We start from the raw sequence: 19,142 nt of genomic DNA on the forward strand, positions 1-19,142 counted from the left end.
ATGTTGTATTTATGTTATTTGCACAATCAGCTCATACAACCTTGCACAGCAGCCAATTGTTTTTACCTGCATAAAGGACATTTTCTTTACCCAGACAAAAGAAACCAAGGAAGTGCAGCACACATGTGCACAGGTTATATTTTATAATTTAAACATTGAACCAACTAACGATTGGCATATTGTCGATTATGCAAAATCAGCAAAAAAACAGCCAGTTCAGATCCATTGCCAACAAACAGGTTCATCACTAAAGAAATTGCCATTGAAAGCCCAAGAATAAGTTGCCAATTGCCTCAAACTGATTGCCAATTGTAAACTGGCAACCATAAATGTCGGGCCCTGAGTGTGATAGTTTTAGTTTAAAGAACAAACAAAGGAATAATCAGTGTATAGGTTGCCATTAAATAATGAAACAGCTTAAAAAGATAAAATAAAGCTGTTCAACTTAGCATAAATGAAATCAAGGAAATATGGTGATGGAATGCTAACACAGAGATAGCAATTTAGGAAAAGAGGAGGTGCTACAAGATATATAAGGAAGAAGAGCAAAATGCCAGAAAAGCAAATGGGAAGATGCAAGAAGCCAAAAGAGCACCATTTGCAACTTGACTGCTGAATGTGAAAATAGTAAAATGTGTTGAGGATTTGAATCAAATGGCAAAAGAAAGACAGGAAAGTAGATGTAAATTGCTTTCAAAATTCTGAAAGGAACACTGTGATTGACAGTACTGGTATTAAGAAAACCTAGAAGAAGTATATAGAGAAATGGCTAAACGAAGAGGACAAATGGGATAATGATGTTTGATGAGAGAAAACAGACTAAGCTGTAAACAAGGCAGCAGATAGTCCTGGAGTTGAATGGTTGACAGAGCTGAGTGATATGATTGTATATGAAGGTAAGATTCATGAAAAATGGAAAAGAAGTATACTCATTCCAGGATACAAAGGAAAGGGTGATTCAAACTTTTGGAGCAAGTAATGAAGATGGTTGAGAGAGTGCTAGATAGAAAAGTTAGAGATCAAGTAAAAGTTAATGAAATACAGTTGGGTTTAACATCTGGGAAAGGAACAAGGGAGGTGTTCATTCTTGTCAAGTAAATGTAGGAATAGCATTTGACAAAGGGAAAGAAGGGTCCGTGTACTTTTTGGTATTTGAAATTTCATTTTAGAAGCAAAAATGAAAAAACAAAAATGAAAGGAATTTTCAGATTTTGATTTTTGATTAAAGAATAAAATGATGGAAAATAAGGTATTTTTTAATTCTGTGGTAACAAATAGCAGTCATAAACTTAAAATTACACATACTTTTCTGGATTCATATGTGATTCAAATAATGAAAGTGTAATAGCTCAAAAACAACAAAACAGACGCTTTTTCATTGTCTGGCACCAGAGGTACTTCTTCTTCTGCGCGATTTTTGATGACACGTGCGAACAGTTCTCCTCACAACTCATCGACCGACGGCCTTGAAGTTTCACTGCATGGCATCAGCAGGGGATGGACCATTATGTTGTTTTTCAGAATTAAAAGAACATTTCAATGTTCACTCCGGGACGAGGACATGACTGTAGAAAAACAGTCGCATCTTTCAGGTAAAAATACAAGCTTTGCAAACTTTGCTTCATTGATGTAGCAGTTCTTTTATGAACGTTGTTGTTGTTACTTACTATGAAACAGCTAACATTTGGTGATTTCATTTACTAACACTAAGCCTGGCAAATTTTGTAGTGCTAGCATTTTGAATGTGTGTAAATGTGTGAATGGTTGATCATTGACAAGTGTAGCACATGTTAAGAAAACTTTCTGTAAATCACGTTGCTCTCCTAACGTGTTACACTCATGCGCACTGTTAATACTCGAAACGATTACTCGCTATAGTAGCCGGTAAAAGTCAATGAGCAACCATTCAAAATGATAGCACTATAAAAATTGCCAGACTTAGTGTTAGTAAATGAAATCGCCAAATGTTAGCTGTTTCACAGTAAGTAATAACAATAACGTTCATAAAAGAACTGCCACATCAATGAAGCAAAGTTTGCAAAGCTTGTATTTTTACCTGAAAGATGCGACTCAGTTTTTCTGCAGTTATGTCCTCGTCCCGGAGTGTCACTCTTTTACTGTTCCGAAAAACAATGTAATGATCCATCCTCTACTGATGCCATGTAGTGTAACTTCAAGGTCGTCGGTCGATATGTTGTGAGGAGGAGGACTGTTCGTACGTGGCATCAAAAATCGCACAGAAGAAGAAGTACCTCCGGTTTCAGACAATGAAAATGCGTCTCTTTTGTTGTTTTTGAGCTATTACACTTTCATTATTTGAATCACAAATAAATCGAGAAAAGTATGTGTAATTTTAAGTTTATCACTGTTATTTGCTACCACAGAATTAAAAAATACCTTATTTTCCATCATTTCATTCTTTGATCAAAAATCAAAATCTGAAAATTCCTTTCATTTTTGTTTTTTCATTTTTGCTTCTAAAATGAAATTTCAAATACCAAAAAGTACACGGACCAAGAAGCTGCCTTACGTATGCATTTGACAAGTTACCATAACAGTTGGTGAGGTGGGTATTGAGAAAGTTAGGTAATGATGTGTACCGGGTAGAACAACTAAATCCCGGGTTGCCGCAAATTCAGAAAATCGTTGGAGCAAAGTAGTTTGATATCGAAAATCTTTCCTCGCAACGTGATCAACTCTCATCCTTTTATTTGACCCCTCACCACATGTCCCAGCTCAGCATTAAACTATAAGCAATACCACAAATAAAGAAGAGGGAAAAATATACACATATATATTTTACTTATACACAAAAAACAAACAAACTAGTACATAACAGCACCAAAACCACCTTTCCTAGTTTAGGGGTGAGATTTTATATATTAATGACTATATTAATGACTACTGTCTTCAGTGATGCATGAAGAAGCACGACAGAAGATGGAAATAATCAGAGTCTTTAGGTGAAGTTGTGGCTGCATCAGGAATCCTTCCTGAGTCTGTTGCTTTTCATGATAGTGATGTAGATGGTGACCAGAGCAGTGCGTAAAGAACTGCTGTTGGAGCTCTCACATACCAATGATTCCTGTTTTTGATGGGAAAAATCATCAATTGCTAACTCAAACGAAAAGCCTCAAGGTAAACTAAGGAAGTACCAAGGTAATGATTGGAGGCAAAGGGGCAGGAGCCATGGAAGAGATGTGTGCATGATCATGCACTGTGTGTGTTATAAAGGTTTGTGGGTGCATAAAAGATGTGTGGTGTAAAGAGTAGTCTGCAGGCAGAAGTTCAACCTTTGCTTGCAGTAAGTGTGTGAGAGGGTTGCAGAATGATGATGCAGTAATTGTGAGTAAATTTAGATATTGGCAGTGGAGTAAGACAAAATATTGTTTTGGTCCAACATGTTCACATGTATAAACTCAAGATCACATCTGTTTTAGTACATTGAATAAACAGCTCATTTTCAACCTCTGCAAGTATTCCCTAATTTTCTGAAAAGTAATGCAACATTAAACATGAAAAACAACATTACATACTTTATGTGGATTTGCAATATATGAATACCATAAAAAAATTCTGAACTGCAGCAATTATAAATTAACTATTCCTTTCTAATATAGAATACAATTTATTAAATACAGAATGTATATTCACAGGCAAACCAAAGGAAATATTGCTCTTTGTAACAAATACATAACACCGATTTCTATAGGCTGAAATCAAAAAGACAGTAGAAAACAAATCACACCTTCTGCAGCTGGTTGTCAACACGCCAGATCCTCAGTGTCTGGTCCCGTGACCATGTCACCAACTGATAATCCTTTGATCCTTTGGAAGAAAGAAAATAAATAAATCTACCAACATAATACAAGCCGGTTAAACAGTAACCTAAAAGCAAATTTCAAGTAAACTCATTTGAACCTAAAGCTCATTTTAGTTAATGTCAAGCAACTGTGGATTACTCATTCAAAAGTATTCACATAAAAGGTTTTGTAGGTCACTCAAAATTATAACATCTTCCTGAGTATTTTGTGTTTTTCACATGGAAAAAATATTTCAAAAGATCTATGCTACTAGTTTTTCTTGATTTTGATTTTCTTGTGATGACATAATTGTGTTTATCTCCTGTCTAGGGTTACCAGATACCTGCAAACACAAAGTAGGACACCGAAGGTCATTAAGGAGGACAAAACCATGAAAAAGGAGGACAAAGAACAATGTGTCCCATTCTATTCAAGCGAAACAGTGTGAACTGTGAGTTACAATGAAAACTTTAAAAACAACCAATTTGACGTCACAAAATGAGTCATCAAAATTAAAAGTTATAGTACTATATAACTATGCAGTTTCATATTTTTCAGATGAGGCAACTTTTCGTAGCAGTTCATCATTCCCGCCAACACAGGTGTGGAACTCCAGAAAATAAACGTTTTTAAAATTGTACTTTGTAAGAAGAATTCTACTGACAGAGTTAACAGACAGTCTATGTCTTTCTTTTGTCCACTGTGCATTGATCAAGGAAAATGTTCAATGAACTTTGGGATTGTGCCCAAAAATACAAAAGAAAATTTGCAGATTTTAAGCAGCTCTAAGTAACTGACTTCATTTGCACAACTTTCAAAGAATGAACACCATTGTTCATGAAGGAGGCTGTCAAAAAACTTGTAATCTTTCTGTTCTATGAATGATTTTGGGTTGCATTACTGGTCAAACAACTTAACATCATCTACAACAATACCCTTTTCGCTCATATGCTGTATGCATGGCAACAGATCATTGAACATACTGTCTTTCACTTTGTTTAAAAACATCCAACAAAAGCACTGAAATTCATCGAAGGGTGTCATCCACTTTTCCAAATAATCAATGCATATTTAGAACACAAACTGAATCTCTGTCATGAATGTCTTGCATTCCTCATCACGGCCGTCTTCACGCAGTTTTTTCCAAAGTTATCTCACTTTCAGGGAAATTAAAAGTTTCGCTGCTAAGCAGAGTTTGTTTTGTCAACAGTAGGATACTACAAACATCCAACGTCAACGTTTCTTCCCTTTCAATAGCTGCAATTTTCACATTAGATACTGATATCAACGAATGCAAAAATCACAAATATATAGTAATCCCTCGCTATATCGCGCTTCGCCTTTCGTGGCTTCACTCTATCGCGGATTTTATATGTAAGCATATTTAAATATATATCGCAGATTTTTTGCTGGTTCGCGGATTTCTGCGGACAATGGGTCTTTTAATTTCTGGTACATTCTTCCTCAGTTGGTTTGCCCGGTTGATTTCATACAAGGGACGCTATTGGCAGATGGCTGAGAAGCTACCCAACTTACTTTTCTCTCTCTCTCTTGCGCTGACATTCTCTGATCCTGACGTAGGGGGATTGAGCAGGGGAGCTGCCGCCTCCAACAGCTTTGTGCCGCAGTGCTTCGCATACTTAAAAGCCAAACAGCCCCATTGATTTGTTTGCTTTTCTCTCTCTTTCTGACAATTTGTGCTCCTGACGCGCACTCCTTTGAAGAGGAAGATATGTTTGCATTCTTTTAATTGCGAGACGGAACTGTCATCTCTGTCTTGTCATGGAGCACAGTGTAAACTTTTGAAAAAGAGACAAATGTTTGTTTGCAGTGTTTGAATAAAGCTCCTGTCTCTCTACAACCTCCTGTGTTTCTGCGCAAATCTGTGACCCAAGCATGACAATATAAAAATAATCATATAAACATATGGTTTCTTCTTCGCGGATTTTCACCTTTCGCGGGGGGTTCTGGAACGCAACCCCCGCGATGGAGGAGGGATTACTGTACTTCTGAAAAACTGTTCTTGAAAAAATTCTTGATCAGTACTGGTGCCTAAATTATGCTCTGAATGTATGCTTTGAGCGCGGAGAATAACTGCAACAGCCCCTCAATTGCTGGAAAAAGGTTGAACCATCTGGTTTTGTTGTGGTATAGCAACTGCTGATAGTTAACATCAACAAATTAACAGAAATCTTTTAGAGCCTCTGTGCGAATAGTATACACAGAAAGATAGCTGAACAACTTCAGCACAATTGCTGCAACATCAACTGCCGTTAAACATGCACCATGTTGAATAAAGTTACAAAGAACATGGGCTGGACATCCAAGGCCCACCAATGGCTTCTTACGGCTCATTTTCAACTGTGAAAAAACATTCTTGCCTTCTATCCTTTTGATGCCCCCAAAGTTTACGTTTGCATTGTCTCCTGCAACCGCAATACATTTTGATGACAGACTGTATTTCTCAAGGGTTTCCAGCAGGTAATTATATACCGTTTGAGACAATTCATTTGGTATGCTGTCTAGTGCAAGTAATTTAGCCTGAGTTCCACCAGCTTTTAAAACACTGAATGGACGGTTGGTCTCGTCCGTTACGGGAGATGGACGTCTGAAGCGGAGCTCCGTTAGCAGCAGATTTTATTTATTCACTTATTTCTTATTAACCCGAGGTATCCTGTATTTACCCAACCCGAGGAGTTTCTACTACAGTATATAAACATGAGAAACAAGAAAGGGGGTCAGAAAGAAACAGAAAAGAAACCTAAAGCTACATCCAAGTCTAGACAGGCATTAAGTTCAAGTGCAAGGTACGGCCTTTCAGAGACTGACCTGGAACAGAGAGGCAAAAGCACAGACACTCCAGGACCATGCTTCGCTGCATCGTCTCCTATCGAGAGTGAAAATGGGAGCGAATGTGCAAGTGATGCAGGTCACGATAGCTCGCCGATTCCAGAAGATCACTTGAAACTGGAAATGGCCTTGCAGTCCACGCTTTCATCTACTCCTCGCGAGCTGGAAGCATCGGCTGTAACGGGGATTGACACATCACCCGCGGAGCATGAAAGTCGAAACGATCTATCCGAACTGAAGGTAATGATTGCAACAATGGCCACGGCCATAAATGAGCTCAAGAAAGACATTCAGAAAAATATAAAGAAAGAAAGCGAGAAGCTGGGGCTGGAGATGCAGGAGCTGCGGCAGGAAAATAAAGACTTGGAAAAACGTATGTATAATCGCTTTGATGCAGCCTTTAAAGGTATGCTGGGAAAAATTGAGGAACACATTCAGGAAAATGCATCCAAACTGAAAGCACTTGCTGATCAGCTGGAAGACGTTAAGCAAACATTCATGATTCGAATTGAAACAGCTGAACATTTGGCATCTACTGCTGATGTTTATTGGTTTATTGCATTAGGGTTTACTATGCTTATCCAGGGCCACTTTTTAACACCATTCCCTGGGTTTACTACCTTAATATTTCAAGACTGTTGAAGATTATATTTATGCTTATAGTATTTAGACTTTATCGGCAATTGATATCTCTATTTTTTAATCCTCAAACGCAGCTGCTGGGGGACTTGTTTGTTTTGGACGTGCTCTGTCTCTAGGTATGTCAGAAAACTGGGACTTTGTGAAGTGGGGTCCAGCCTCACGTGGGGAGGCAAAAGTGTGGGGGGGGGGGGAGTCCAAGGGAGGGGGAGAAAGAGAGCAAGCTATCTAATCTATGCTTTTAATCCTTAGAATTATAATTACCAACGTAACAACAGGCTGCATGGCAACAACTCGTGGGAAAATTGGAAATTAAGGTTAAAGCTGTCTCACTTCCAGTTAAGACTATAAAATGACATCAAAAATTCAGAATCAATGTCTCCATGATGGGACAGTTAATTTGGGCGCTGGAATGTTAAAGGCATGAATCACGAATTAAAGAGAAAGAAAGTACGAGGGTTGTCTGGGTTCTGCGTGGAATTTTATCATTTGTCGAGTGTCAGCCTATCGAAACCTGTTCTGCTGTGTAGAGAGATTATTCAAGTGGTTGCATGTTTTTGTTCAGATGTTTTGCTCCCTCTCTTCCTTCAGAATGAACACGAGAAGCAAACGAACTGAGAGTGCGCAGCCGGCGCTAGCGGCAAAGCTCCCGACTCCGTGCATGCGTGACTTTCGAGTGATGATTTTTTACGACTTTTCTGATGGTTTAATCCGCTCGGTGAAACGCACCATGTTTGCCATGTTTTTCAACATCGATGGCATTGTCGCGTCAATTCCGCTGATGGAGAAAAAAACTGTGACCTCTGAGTGGTACACCACTCAGTGCCTGCCTGACGTTTTTTCTGCGATGGCTAGAGGCCGGTCCAAGAACTTGCGAAGGCACTTTTTGCATCATGACAATGCGCCAGCCCACACGGCTACTGCGACGAAGCATTTCATTGAAGACAGTGGTGTTAACGTTTTGAACCCGCCACCCTACTCGCCTGATCTTGCACCATGTGACTTTTGGCTCTTCCCGAAAGTGACAGAACCCCTGCGAGGCCACAACTTCAAAACTCAAGAGGAACTGATTGCAGCTGTCAAAGAACAGCTGGACAACCTCTCAAAGACAGCCTTTCGCGAGTGTTTTGCGGCATGGGTCAGAAGAGCCCAAAAGTGCATTGATGTTGGCAGTGAATACTTGGAAAAAGTTTAAAAAGGATCGAAGTACATGAGAAAAATAGAAAAAAAAATCCTTGGCTACTTATTTCGAGTGATTCCACGCGGAACCCAGACAACCCTCGTATTCTCTCACCTAACAGGTCTAAACGCTGAAACAGTATTTTTACAGGAGACCCACTTACTAAGCAAGGATTAGTTCCAGCTGCAAAAAGACTGGACTGGCCAAATGTTCCATTCTAGCTTTACAAAGAAAACTAGAGGTGTGGGAATTCTCATACATAGAACAGTCTCATTTCTAGTATCAGATGTAGTATCTGATCCTGAAGGGAGATGCGTATGTGATTGTCAAGGGCAATATTTATTTAACTGTAAAGTGATTCTGATAAATGTTTATGCACCCAATGTCAATGATAGGGAATTCATGCAAAATGTATTTGCATACATTCCCAATGTGAACACTCATAAAATTATAATGACTGGGGACTTTAATTGTGTTTTAAATCCACTCTTAGATAGGTCTCCTGTCACAGGGGTGATGACATCTAACCTTGCAAAGACAATTACACAGTTTAACCACAACTTATCAGACCCCTGGAGGTTTCCAAATTCAAACTCAAGAACATATTCCTTCTACTCACCAGTGCATCATTGCTACTCGAGAATTGATTATTTCTTTATAGGTAATAATTTGTTGCCTACGATTTTTTTAAGGTGGCATGGCTCTACCTAACTTTCAGTTTTATTACTGGGCAGCAAACATACAAGCTATAAAAACCTGGACATGGACACAAATAGATGAACATACACAGGCTTGGTGCGGAATAGAAATAAAATCCTGCAGTACTTCTTTATATTCCCTGCTTTGTGCCCCAATAAATGCAAGTTATCACCAATATACTAATAACCCAATTGTGCTTCACTCACTCAGAATATGGAACCACTGTAGGAAACATTTTAAGATAGAGAATCTTTTATCTGTGGCACTTCTGCATGAGAACCATCTTTTTCAACCCTTGCAAACATATGCAGTTTTTAATATCTGGAAAACATTTGTGATTAAATGACTTAGAGATCTTTAAATAGACAACATCTTTGCATTTTATGAACAATTACATTCCAAAGTTAACTTTCCAGCAACACATTTCTTTCACTATCTTCAAATTAGAAACTTTGTTTTAAACAGAACCTGCCCGATTTTCCTCATCTCCCACCTTCCTCTATGCTGGAAAAAATATTGCTCAGTTTTGAGGACTCAGACAGCATTTCTGCAATATACAAAATTGTTTTACAGTCCCTCCCTTTCAAAGATCCAAGAGCACAGTGGGAAAAGGATCTCTCATTCAACATATCAGAAATGGAGTGGAAGGTAGCAATGCAGAGAATTCACTCGAGCTCCATATGCGCAAAGCATACAATTATTCAACTCAAAATTTTATATCGAGCACATCTGTCTCACTTAAAATTGTCCAAAATGTTTCCAGGGCAAGATCCAACCTACGAACATTGCAATCAAGCTCCAGCCTCACTGGGTCACATGTTTTGGGCCTGCACCAAATTAACATCATTCTGGACAAATATTTTTAAGTGACTTTTAGACAGCCTTGGTGTCACAATCCCTCCTAACCTATTAACAGCTGTGTTTGGTGTTCTTCCAGATGGGCTTAAAGTGAAGAAGGACAAACATACTGTGATTGCCTTTACTACACTATTGGCACGCAGACTTATCTTGCTAAACTGGAATAATCCTAACTCTCCTCTTTTAAGTCAGTGGGTAACTGATGTTTTATATTATTTGAAATTGGAAAAAATCTAATTCTCAGTTAGAGGATCTGTGCAGAACTTTTTCAAAACCTGGCAGGATCTAATCAATAACATTTCAGAATAAACTCTTAAAGCACTTACGAAGCAGATTCTTCCCATTTCTTTTTCTTCTCCATTTATCTTTATCCGCGTATTAAACTCGTCTATTTTTACTAGCTTTAAGTTTTACTCCATTGGCCATGTTCTCTTTCTCAGGGGAGGGGGTTGATTTGCTTTCAATCCTATTTTTTGTAAAAACTGATCTATTTGTATGGAATGTTGTATGATTACAATAAAATCAATAAAATTAAAAACCACTGAATGATTATTGGGAATAATTTCCTTACACAGTGGTTACTGGCATCAGTTGCAATTCCAAAGCAGTTAATGTCATTAAATGACTTTACAACATTCCGCAACTGTGTGAGGACCAACGACATTGTTTATCGCTGGTAACATGTCATTCTAAATCAGTGGTACCCTCGTTTGGAATGGACATGTAAGAATCACAAGCCAAACTCTTTGCTTCCTTTTCGGTGCATCCTTCACCAAAGAACGGATACTTCATTTTCAAGTGGTCTGAGAATTTTCATTTCCTCTTGTTAGTATTACTGCTGGATACCATTTTTGGATAAAATACTACTACATATTCGTATAACAAGTACGGACAACACAAAATGGTGAAGTGGGCTTAAGTGCATAGCCATGTTTTGTTTTCGATAAAACATAGATGATTTACTTAAAACTTAGAGATGACAGTGTACAATTTCAGCCAATAACATGGTCAAGTCAGTGACTGATGAAAGCCGGACATTTTCACCTTTTTAGGCAATGCCTGCTGGACAGAGGACACAACACAGAAAAGAAGGACATGTCCTCCTTTTGCTGGATGTCTGGTAACCCTATTCCTGTCCTCAAAGATTAAATAAACAGTGCAATGTATTTCAGACTGGAGTAGCCAGCAACACCTCAGGATTCAATACTGTATTTATAACCACACTCTGGCAGTACAATCAACCTCCCAACAGTTGAGGAAAATAAATCATTCAAATATTTTTTTCTAGTACAGTCTCTTGCACATATAGTATGTTGATTGTAAAATCCTATAAAGTAGACACTACACCATATTTGGCTGTGACTGAATATACCAGCAGTTCCACACTGCACTGTTCATTTATAAGGTTTGCTTTTGATGCATTAATTGAAGGAAGACAGAGTGTATGTTGGACTTTGCAAAGGGCTCCATCAACTTGGCAACTATAAATGGAAAAAACAGGTAAAAGTTATTCCCACAAGCTATGATTGCAAATTGGCCCTGTGTAATTGTGGGTGAGGATGTGATTGGGCCCATCAATGGACTGGTGCAGTGTCCAGGGGTGTTTCCTGCTTTGAATTTATTGATGCTGTTACAGGCTCTGGCCTCAAGAAACCCTCAACTGGATTAAGTAGGTTCAAGAACATTATGTTAGACAGACAGCTTTCAGGTTAGAGGATTGGAATTGAGCCTGCAAAACCACAATCAAATTTTGAAAATGTTAGAGCAGCTTGCAAAACTTAAAAGTACTATTTAATTTTCAACTGAAATCAAAAAAGTTTCTTGCAATAATTGCTTAATTGCATTAAAATGGTGGATCCTCTAGGTCTAATATGTTGATATTGAGACTGACTCATTTGTCTTTGCTTGCTAAGAAATTTCAGCAGCAGCTACTTCATATTCAAAAGTCACCAGTCTTGGGCACACACCCGTAGCTTTTTTTTAAAAATTAAAATATCAACCAAGGGGCTGATATGCAACATGCAAAAAACAGAACAGGCACATCAACTTAAATCATAACCAAGACAAAGGATAAAACAAGATTAACAGTAATTTTCAGTTGCTTTCAGAGAAGCAGGAAGCTTTTTTCCATCTCTCCATTGCTGAACTAAGTTCAACAAGACAACAGTCTCTGAGTAACCAATAAGGTAATTATATAAACTTGTTTCCATGTCACAAAACTATCTACTTATAATGGATGTTTCAAAAGGCGCTGATGTCAAATATTAATGATACATACTGGATATTTAAATGAAGGGAGAGTGGACATGGGTTGTTTGGTTGAAGCAGAATAAGATCTGAAGTTTGCACAAGGGAAATGTCTTCTTCAAAAAAAGAAAACATATGGCTGTGAAAGTCCAAGAAAATTGCAAAATGCTGGTGATGTGGAATATGAGGACCTTGAGTCAGATTCTAATCACAGTTTGACTTTATTGAGAACAATGCGTTTGCTGAATGACTCAATGCTACATTACTTATAGTATAACTTTGAAACGTTACGGCGTGTATTTTTACAGATCATGCGTCATGTGTTCAATTTCCAGTTCTCCCAATGATAGATTTCTGAGAAGTGCACTTCCAGTTTCATGTACCCACTTGCACACTCACACAGTGTACTCCCCCTCCACCACTCTAGATTGAGTGTCACTGAATCATACCATGCAAACCTTTATTGGGGGGCTGCTCATCGATCAAATGTTCTTGTATTGCATATAGCTGTCTCCTGTAGTTTTATATGGGGACTGCCCCCTTTCCTTTGTACCTAATCGAGCAAAGGTCGACTTGCATGCCAAAAAGGTGCTGTTTAGGTTGACTGAACACTCTGCATTGGCCCCTGTGTGAATGGTTGTTGTTGTGTGTGTGTGTGTGTGTGTGTGTGTGTGACTGTTCTGGGGCCCTGTCCAGGGCTGTTTCCTGACCTGTGCCTAGGGCTGCCAGGAGAGGCAATGCCTCCACCCTGTGACCCAGAACTGGAAGAAGCTGGTATGAAAATATCAGTATGTTCTTAGTTTATTCCATGATGTGCTTATTTCATGATGTGAAAAAACCAACAACAGTAAATAACCACACCAAACCTTTGTGTGGCAACTGCAACAGAAGACAGAAGATGTGTGATCTGCAGCACAAAAAAAAACCCTCAATCTATTGTAAAAAATTTAAGGTTGTCTGTGTCTGGTGGTAAACAGCAATTGTGTCAAGGACTGGCATGAAAAATAATGTTGAAAGTAAAGGTTTGGCATAGTACATAACTATACATAAATAGTTATAAATTGTTTATTTGTGGCTTCAGATATACTGTATAATGATTTGTAGTTTGGGTATGTGTTTTTTTTTTCTAAAAAATAAAAATATTCCTGCAAATACAATACTTGTTTTGAGAAACTATTCAGGTATAATAGACTCCATGTTTCTAAAATGGGATACAAAATGTTTTCAAAGGGAGGATACCTTGTGCCAAACAGTACAGCTTTGCAATATTATTGATTATGAAATACAGACTTGATACAATGTTAGATGACAGACTGGGGCACAAAAGAAAATTGATTTCAGGGTTGTGCATCATAAAATGTCTTGGTTTTGTACAGTAAAATACAGTTTTTGAATAAAATTCCTAAAATGCCTTTTTTTTTTGTTGATATTGGTATTAAACAAAGGTTTTTATTCATATAAAGACTGTTTTAAACATTTGGAGTGTTATACTCACTGCTCTTCAGCCATTTGCAGCTTCTTTATCACATAAGCAGAATAACAGCCATCCATTTTTGGGTATGTAATTATGGCACAATAATGGCAAAATGCCTTAGGGTATAAATGGTTAAGAAAGGCTTAGTATGTGAAAAGAAAAGCAACATGACGTTTGGTTTGCTTACCTTCCTTTTGACAACGCCACTGAAATTCAAGCACCACATCATCATGGCCCACAAAAGTATGAACAGGAACATTCAGATCAAACATGCTCCACAGGAGAAGGCTGTTTTCTCTGCGCAGCTGAGGCACCATGACAGTCACTAAGCCATTTGAGAATGGCTAAGGAAAATGACAGAATAGTATAGTACTTATAGACTAACAGAACAAAAGCCAATAGAAGATAATCACCCATTTGACAACTATTTTTTTTTTCTTTATTTAGTAAAAAGTAAAACAAAATCATAATAACTTTTCTAGCAAAATAATTATGAACACATTTTCAATTATTAAACCAAAATTCTCCATGTATCACCTAAATGAACATAGAATGCTGTCTATAGCAGGCATGTGCAACCTACGGCCCGCGGGCCAAATCCGGCCCGCGTACTGATTTTATACGGCCCACGACGACTTTTCCAAATATCATTGAATCTGGCCCGTTAACCCTCTTGGTGATGCCTGTTTGTTCTTGTGGTATTGTTGGATTATTTTTGATAGTATGATGCAGCCAGTGCTTTCTGAAGTACAGTCGACCCTTGATATACGACCGGCTTGACATGCGAACAACTTGATTTACGACCAGAATTTTTATTTTGATTTACGACCAACATCTTGCGTTACGACCTGAATGCGGTCACGTGTATCCGCTTGCGCGATTGTAAACAAACAGAAACATTCCTATTAATGCGGCACTCATTCAATAAAATGTCAGGTTTGTAAACTCTCTTGGGACCTCCCCCAACTAGAAGACATGCCAAAGTCCAAACTCCGTATGGAAGACTGTTTATCTGTTGCTGTGGCAACAGCCGGCTTAAAGCTGTGCTGAGTCTCTCAGCCAAAGCAAACAGAAAAGATATCGATGGGTGATATGCATGTGATATCCCTGCCCGGCAATGGACAAGCAAGCTTCCACAGTCGCGGCAATCGCGCTTCAGGACGCACTTCAGCATGTCGTTCCCATTGAGTGGGGAGTGGGGAGTGGAGGGGGGGGTCTCAGAAGAGTTCAGAAACAGTTCCTTGTATCATCGCAAGGAAATGCTGAGAAAAATTCTCGTCAGAATAACTTGTAGGCAGGAGGAGATTAAAATTAACGCAAAAGAAGCTATTGAAATGATTGCAAATGCCTGAGCGCAAGTTAAAGAAAGCCTTTAAAAAGCCTTCAGTTTCATTATCATCCTCCTCCCTTCCTGCAGCCCAAAGATGTCAAATTAAATGGTGAGTACAGTATGAAATTGTTGTTTCTGGTAGGCTAGGCACTTTTTATTACTTTTTGGTTAGTACATTAGAAAAATTATTGGTGTTTTGGTAAATTATGCACATTATACAACCCTTTTTTTATTATGAAAAGGTTAAGTAAGTGTTGCAGTGGGAGGTTCGGACCGCATTATGGGTATTTCCATTATTTCTTATGGGAAAAATAGTCTTGACTTACAACCAACTGGAGTTACAACCAGCCCTCGCGAATGAATTGAGTTCGTAAGTCAAGGGTCCACTGTACTTTATATTGTGCTTCCCCCTCTTTTACGGCACGTCCGGAACTGTCGCACGTTTAAAGTGTGCAAGAGCTCGTAGTCACGTAGTCGTTGACTCTGCTGCATCTCTCTGCTCTGCTGTCGTGTGTAGCATAGCGCAGTCTTTTCATGGTTTTTGCTAGTGCTGTACCTATCTGCATGTTGTTTCGAGTTTCACGCTATATCGGCCTACATTTCAATACTTTCAAATATTTGTGAATTTTTGATCAAACCCTAATTAAGATGGCTTCAAAAAAGAAGAGAAAAGTGGACGCTGAGAGTCGTACATTTCAAGAGAAATGGACTGACGATTATTTTTTTATAATGCAGAAAGAAAAACCTCTTTGTTTGATATGCTTGGAAAGTATTTCAGTTTTAAAGGAATACAATTTAAAAAGACACTACAATACAAAACACGCTAATTACAACAGTTACAAAGGTAAACTAAGAACAGATAAGATACAAAATTTGAAAAAATGTTTATCGGCACAACAGATGTTATTCCGCAAACATACTGATGTAGCTGACAATATTGTTCATGCACGTTTTATTGTTAGCGAAAAAATTGCGAAGCACTCAAAACCATATTCTGAAGGCGAGTTTGTCAAGGAATGCCTTACTGCAGTCACGAATGTTCTGTGTCCAGAGAAAAGCCATGAAATGGAAAAGATAAGTCTTTCTTGTTGGACAATAACCCGACGAATCGACGAAATGGCCAGTGACATAAAGTTAAGCATTAAAAATATTGCATCAAAATTTGAAGCATTTTCCATTGCTCTTGATGAGAGTACAGACTCCAACGATACCGCTCAATTGGCTATATTTATTCGCGGAGTTGATGCTAGCTTCAATTGTACGGAAGAATTGCTTGCTCTCCAACCAATGAAGAATACAACAAGGGGTGAAGACATTTTCCAGGAAGTAAAAACTGTTTTTACTGTATTTGATTTAAAGTGGGAAAAGTTATGCGGAATATCCACCGATGGAGCTCCATCGATGATTGGACCAAACATCGGAGTTGTTGCCCAAATAAAAACCGAATTATCAAATAACAAAATCAGTACCGAAGATTTGTCGGTATTGCATTGCATTACACACCAGCAAAACTTATGTTCAAAATCAGTTAAATTTGCACATGTGATGGGCACAATAACTGCATGTATAAACTTCATTAAATCCAGGGCGCTAAATCACCGCCAATTTCAAGAATTTCTGGCTGATGTTCTTTCTGATCATGAAGATCTTACATTTTATTGTGAAGTGCGTTGGCTTAGCAAGGGAAAAATGTTGAAACGTTTTTATGATTTGAGAAATGAGGTATCTCTTTTCATGGACATGAAAGGAAAACCTATTCCTGAGCTAGAAAACAAACCCTGGCTGTGTGATCTTGCATTTCTTGTCGACCTAACAACACATCTAAATGAACTTAATGCTAAATTACAAACTCAGGGACAAATGATTCATGGACACATAAAATCATTTCAAAATAAGCTTCGACTCTGGGAAAGCCAATTAAAGGAAGGCAATACTTATCATTTTCCCACACTTGCGAACCACGAAGATTTTGATTGTGAATCGTTTGCGAATGAATTAAATTTATTGAGTGGAGAATTCAACACTAGGTTCCGTGATTTTAAAAATCAAGAAGCAAACTTGCAAATTTTCTCTTGTCCATTTGATGTTGATGTCGAACTAGCTCCACTTTCATTGCAAATGGAATTAATTGAACTACAAGAGAACCTTGTCCTGAAATCAAAATTCAATGATATTGAATTACTTGACTTTTATAAAAACTATTTCCCACGTGACAAGTTTCCAAAGCTCACAGCTTTTGCTCAGAAAAGAATGACTCTATTTGGCAGCACCTATAAATGCGAGCAACTTTTTTCAAGGATGAACTTCGTAAAATCCAAAACCAGGACGCGAATTACTGATGAGCACCTAGAAAACACGTTGTGAGTTTCCACGTCCACAATATCTCCTAATATTGATAAGCTTGTGACCACCATGCAATCTCAATCGTCGCATTAATAAAGAGTTTTTATTAAATAATATATTAATAAATATTTGTTGTTTTTTTTTTGGCCTTCTTGCATTTTCGATTTTCAGAAATACATATATATCCTGAAGTACTCCGGCCCGCGTAATCTTTCTACTTTCTAATCTGGCCCATAGTCCTGTCAAGGTTGCACATGCCTGGTCTATAGTATAGTAATCTTTGGCCATAGACTGACCAATACATAACAAAATCTTAAAGATCTTTAGTTCATCCCAACAATTACCTCTAGAAAATGGCCAAAACCAATTAGAGATTTTTTCACATTGGTGATATAAATAATAAATCGAAAAATATATCAATCATGCATATGTGAAAAAAAGTCTTTCAGAATGAGTGAAACTTACTGTGTATCTAGCTTTCCAAACAGGAACCTGACATGACAAAATATTGAGGTATTTTCTTGGCTGCCTGTAATCCCAAAACTGAAGGAAAAAAAACATTAGGCATGTTACACTAGAAAATACAACTAAAGTAACAGTCAAAATGGGATAGGCATGACTACTCATTAAATGTATATAAAGCACTCAGCATCTAATTAATGCATGTCAAAAACCTTTACAATATAAGAAAAATGTGTATCACAATATATAAACTAAACATTTATAAAAAATGTATTTCATAAAGAAATATGTTTTTATCTTTGTAATACTGAAATTAAGATAAAACAAAATGAGATTAACCTTTTTTCATTGTTGCATGCACAATATAGGTAGTAACAATATGAGTGCATTCAGAAGTGAAGTTCCCCTGAAACTATGTGAATAATACATAAATAAAAATCTAGTTATATTTAATATTTTTGAACTTTAAATTAACAGACTGCCTTGGGTAATTTATATATCAGTATCCAAACAAGATTTTGCAAAGATCCTGTAATTAGGCATTAAATATTTTTTTCTGTTCTTAAATATTATAAAAGCAGAAAGCAGCCTCCCTAACCCAGAAAATATCAAGGAGATCAAAGGTTCAAAGATGGTATCTTTATTGACAAAAATAATAATAGAAGGAATATACAAAAGTATGAATAAAAAATATAAGGGGTAACCATAAATTCATCTCTATACCTAAAAGGGATATTCTACACTTCCGATTTAGTACCTAGTCAAACATTGTGTTAAGTAACATATGTGAATTAGAAGTTTTCAGCATTTGTGGTTTACAAGGTATGTTTCTTGTTTCATAACTAAGTCAACATGTATGCTGAAAACAGAAAAGAAATTTATGATGCTAGGGAACAATATATGCCTTTGGAGATTCACTCTCATCTAATCAATGTGTACCAGGACCACCATTCTTTTATATGCCACATTAGAGGTGTTAATAGAATTCTGTGGTGGCAAAGTTTCTATTAAAGATGATCCAAAGCCTGCCTGGCTTTTGACACTGATCATAAAAGAAAATGTTGCCACTGCAGAGTGAAAAATAAAACAGAATCAAAGACTGGCAGTTTATGAGATTGAAGACACTATAGGGATTATTTATGGGTCAATTGTTCCATTTCCCATTAATATTAAACATAATCAATGTCCGTGGCCCTGAAAAAAACCATTACTGCATCTAATGACTAAGAGAAAACTTGGAAGCATTTTATCACTGGA

The 19,142-nt window shown here is 37.6% G+C and overlaps 1 protein-coding gene across 2 annotated transcripts in view; it reads right to left on the reverse strand.

The window, feature by feature from the left end:
• Positions 1-19,142, reverse strand: part of wdr59 (WD repeat domain 59) — a 250,263-nt gene that overhangs the window by 161,470 nt on the left and 69,651 nt on the right. For both annotated transcript variants that reach the window (XM_028810052.2, XM_028810051.2), the window contains exons 9-11: positions 17,889-17,966; positions 13,938-14,094; positions 3,749-3,828 (exon numbers count right to left, since the gene is read on the reverse strand). In XM_028810052.2, coding sequence (XP_028665885.1) covers positions 3,749-3,828; positions 13,938-14,094; positions 17,889-17,966 — 315 coding nt within the window. The remainder of the gene's footprint in view (positions 1-3,748; positions 3,829-13,937; positions 14,095-17,888; positions 17,967-19,142) is intronic.

The sequence above is a fragment of the Erpetoichthys calabaricus genome, chromosome 9, assembly GCF_900747795.2.
Source record: "Erpetoichthys calabaricus chromosome 9, fErpCal1.3, whole genome shotgun sequence".
Taxonomy (NCBI): Eukaryota; Metazoa; Chordata; class Cladistia; order Polypteriformes; family Polypteridae; genus Erpetoichthys; species Erpetoichthys calabaricus.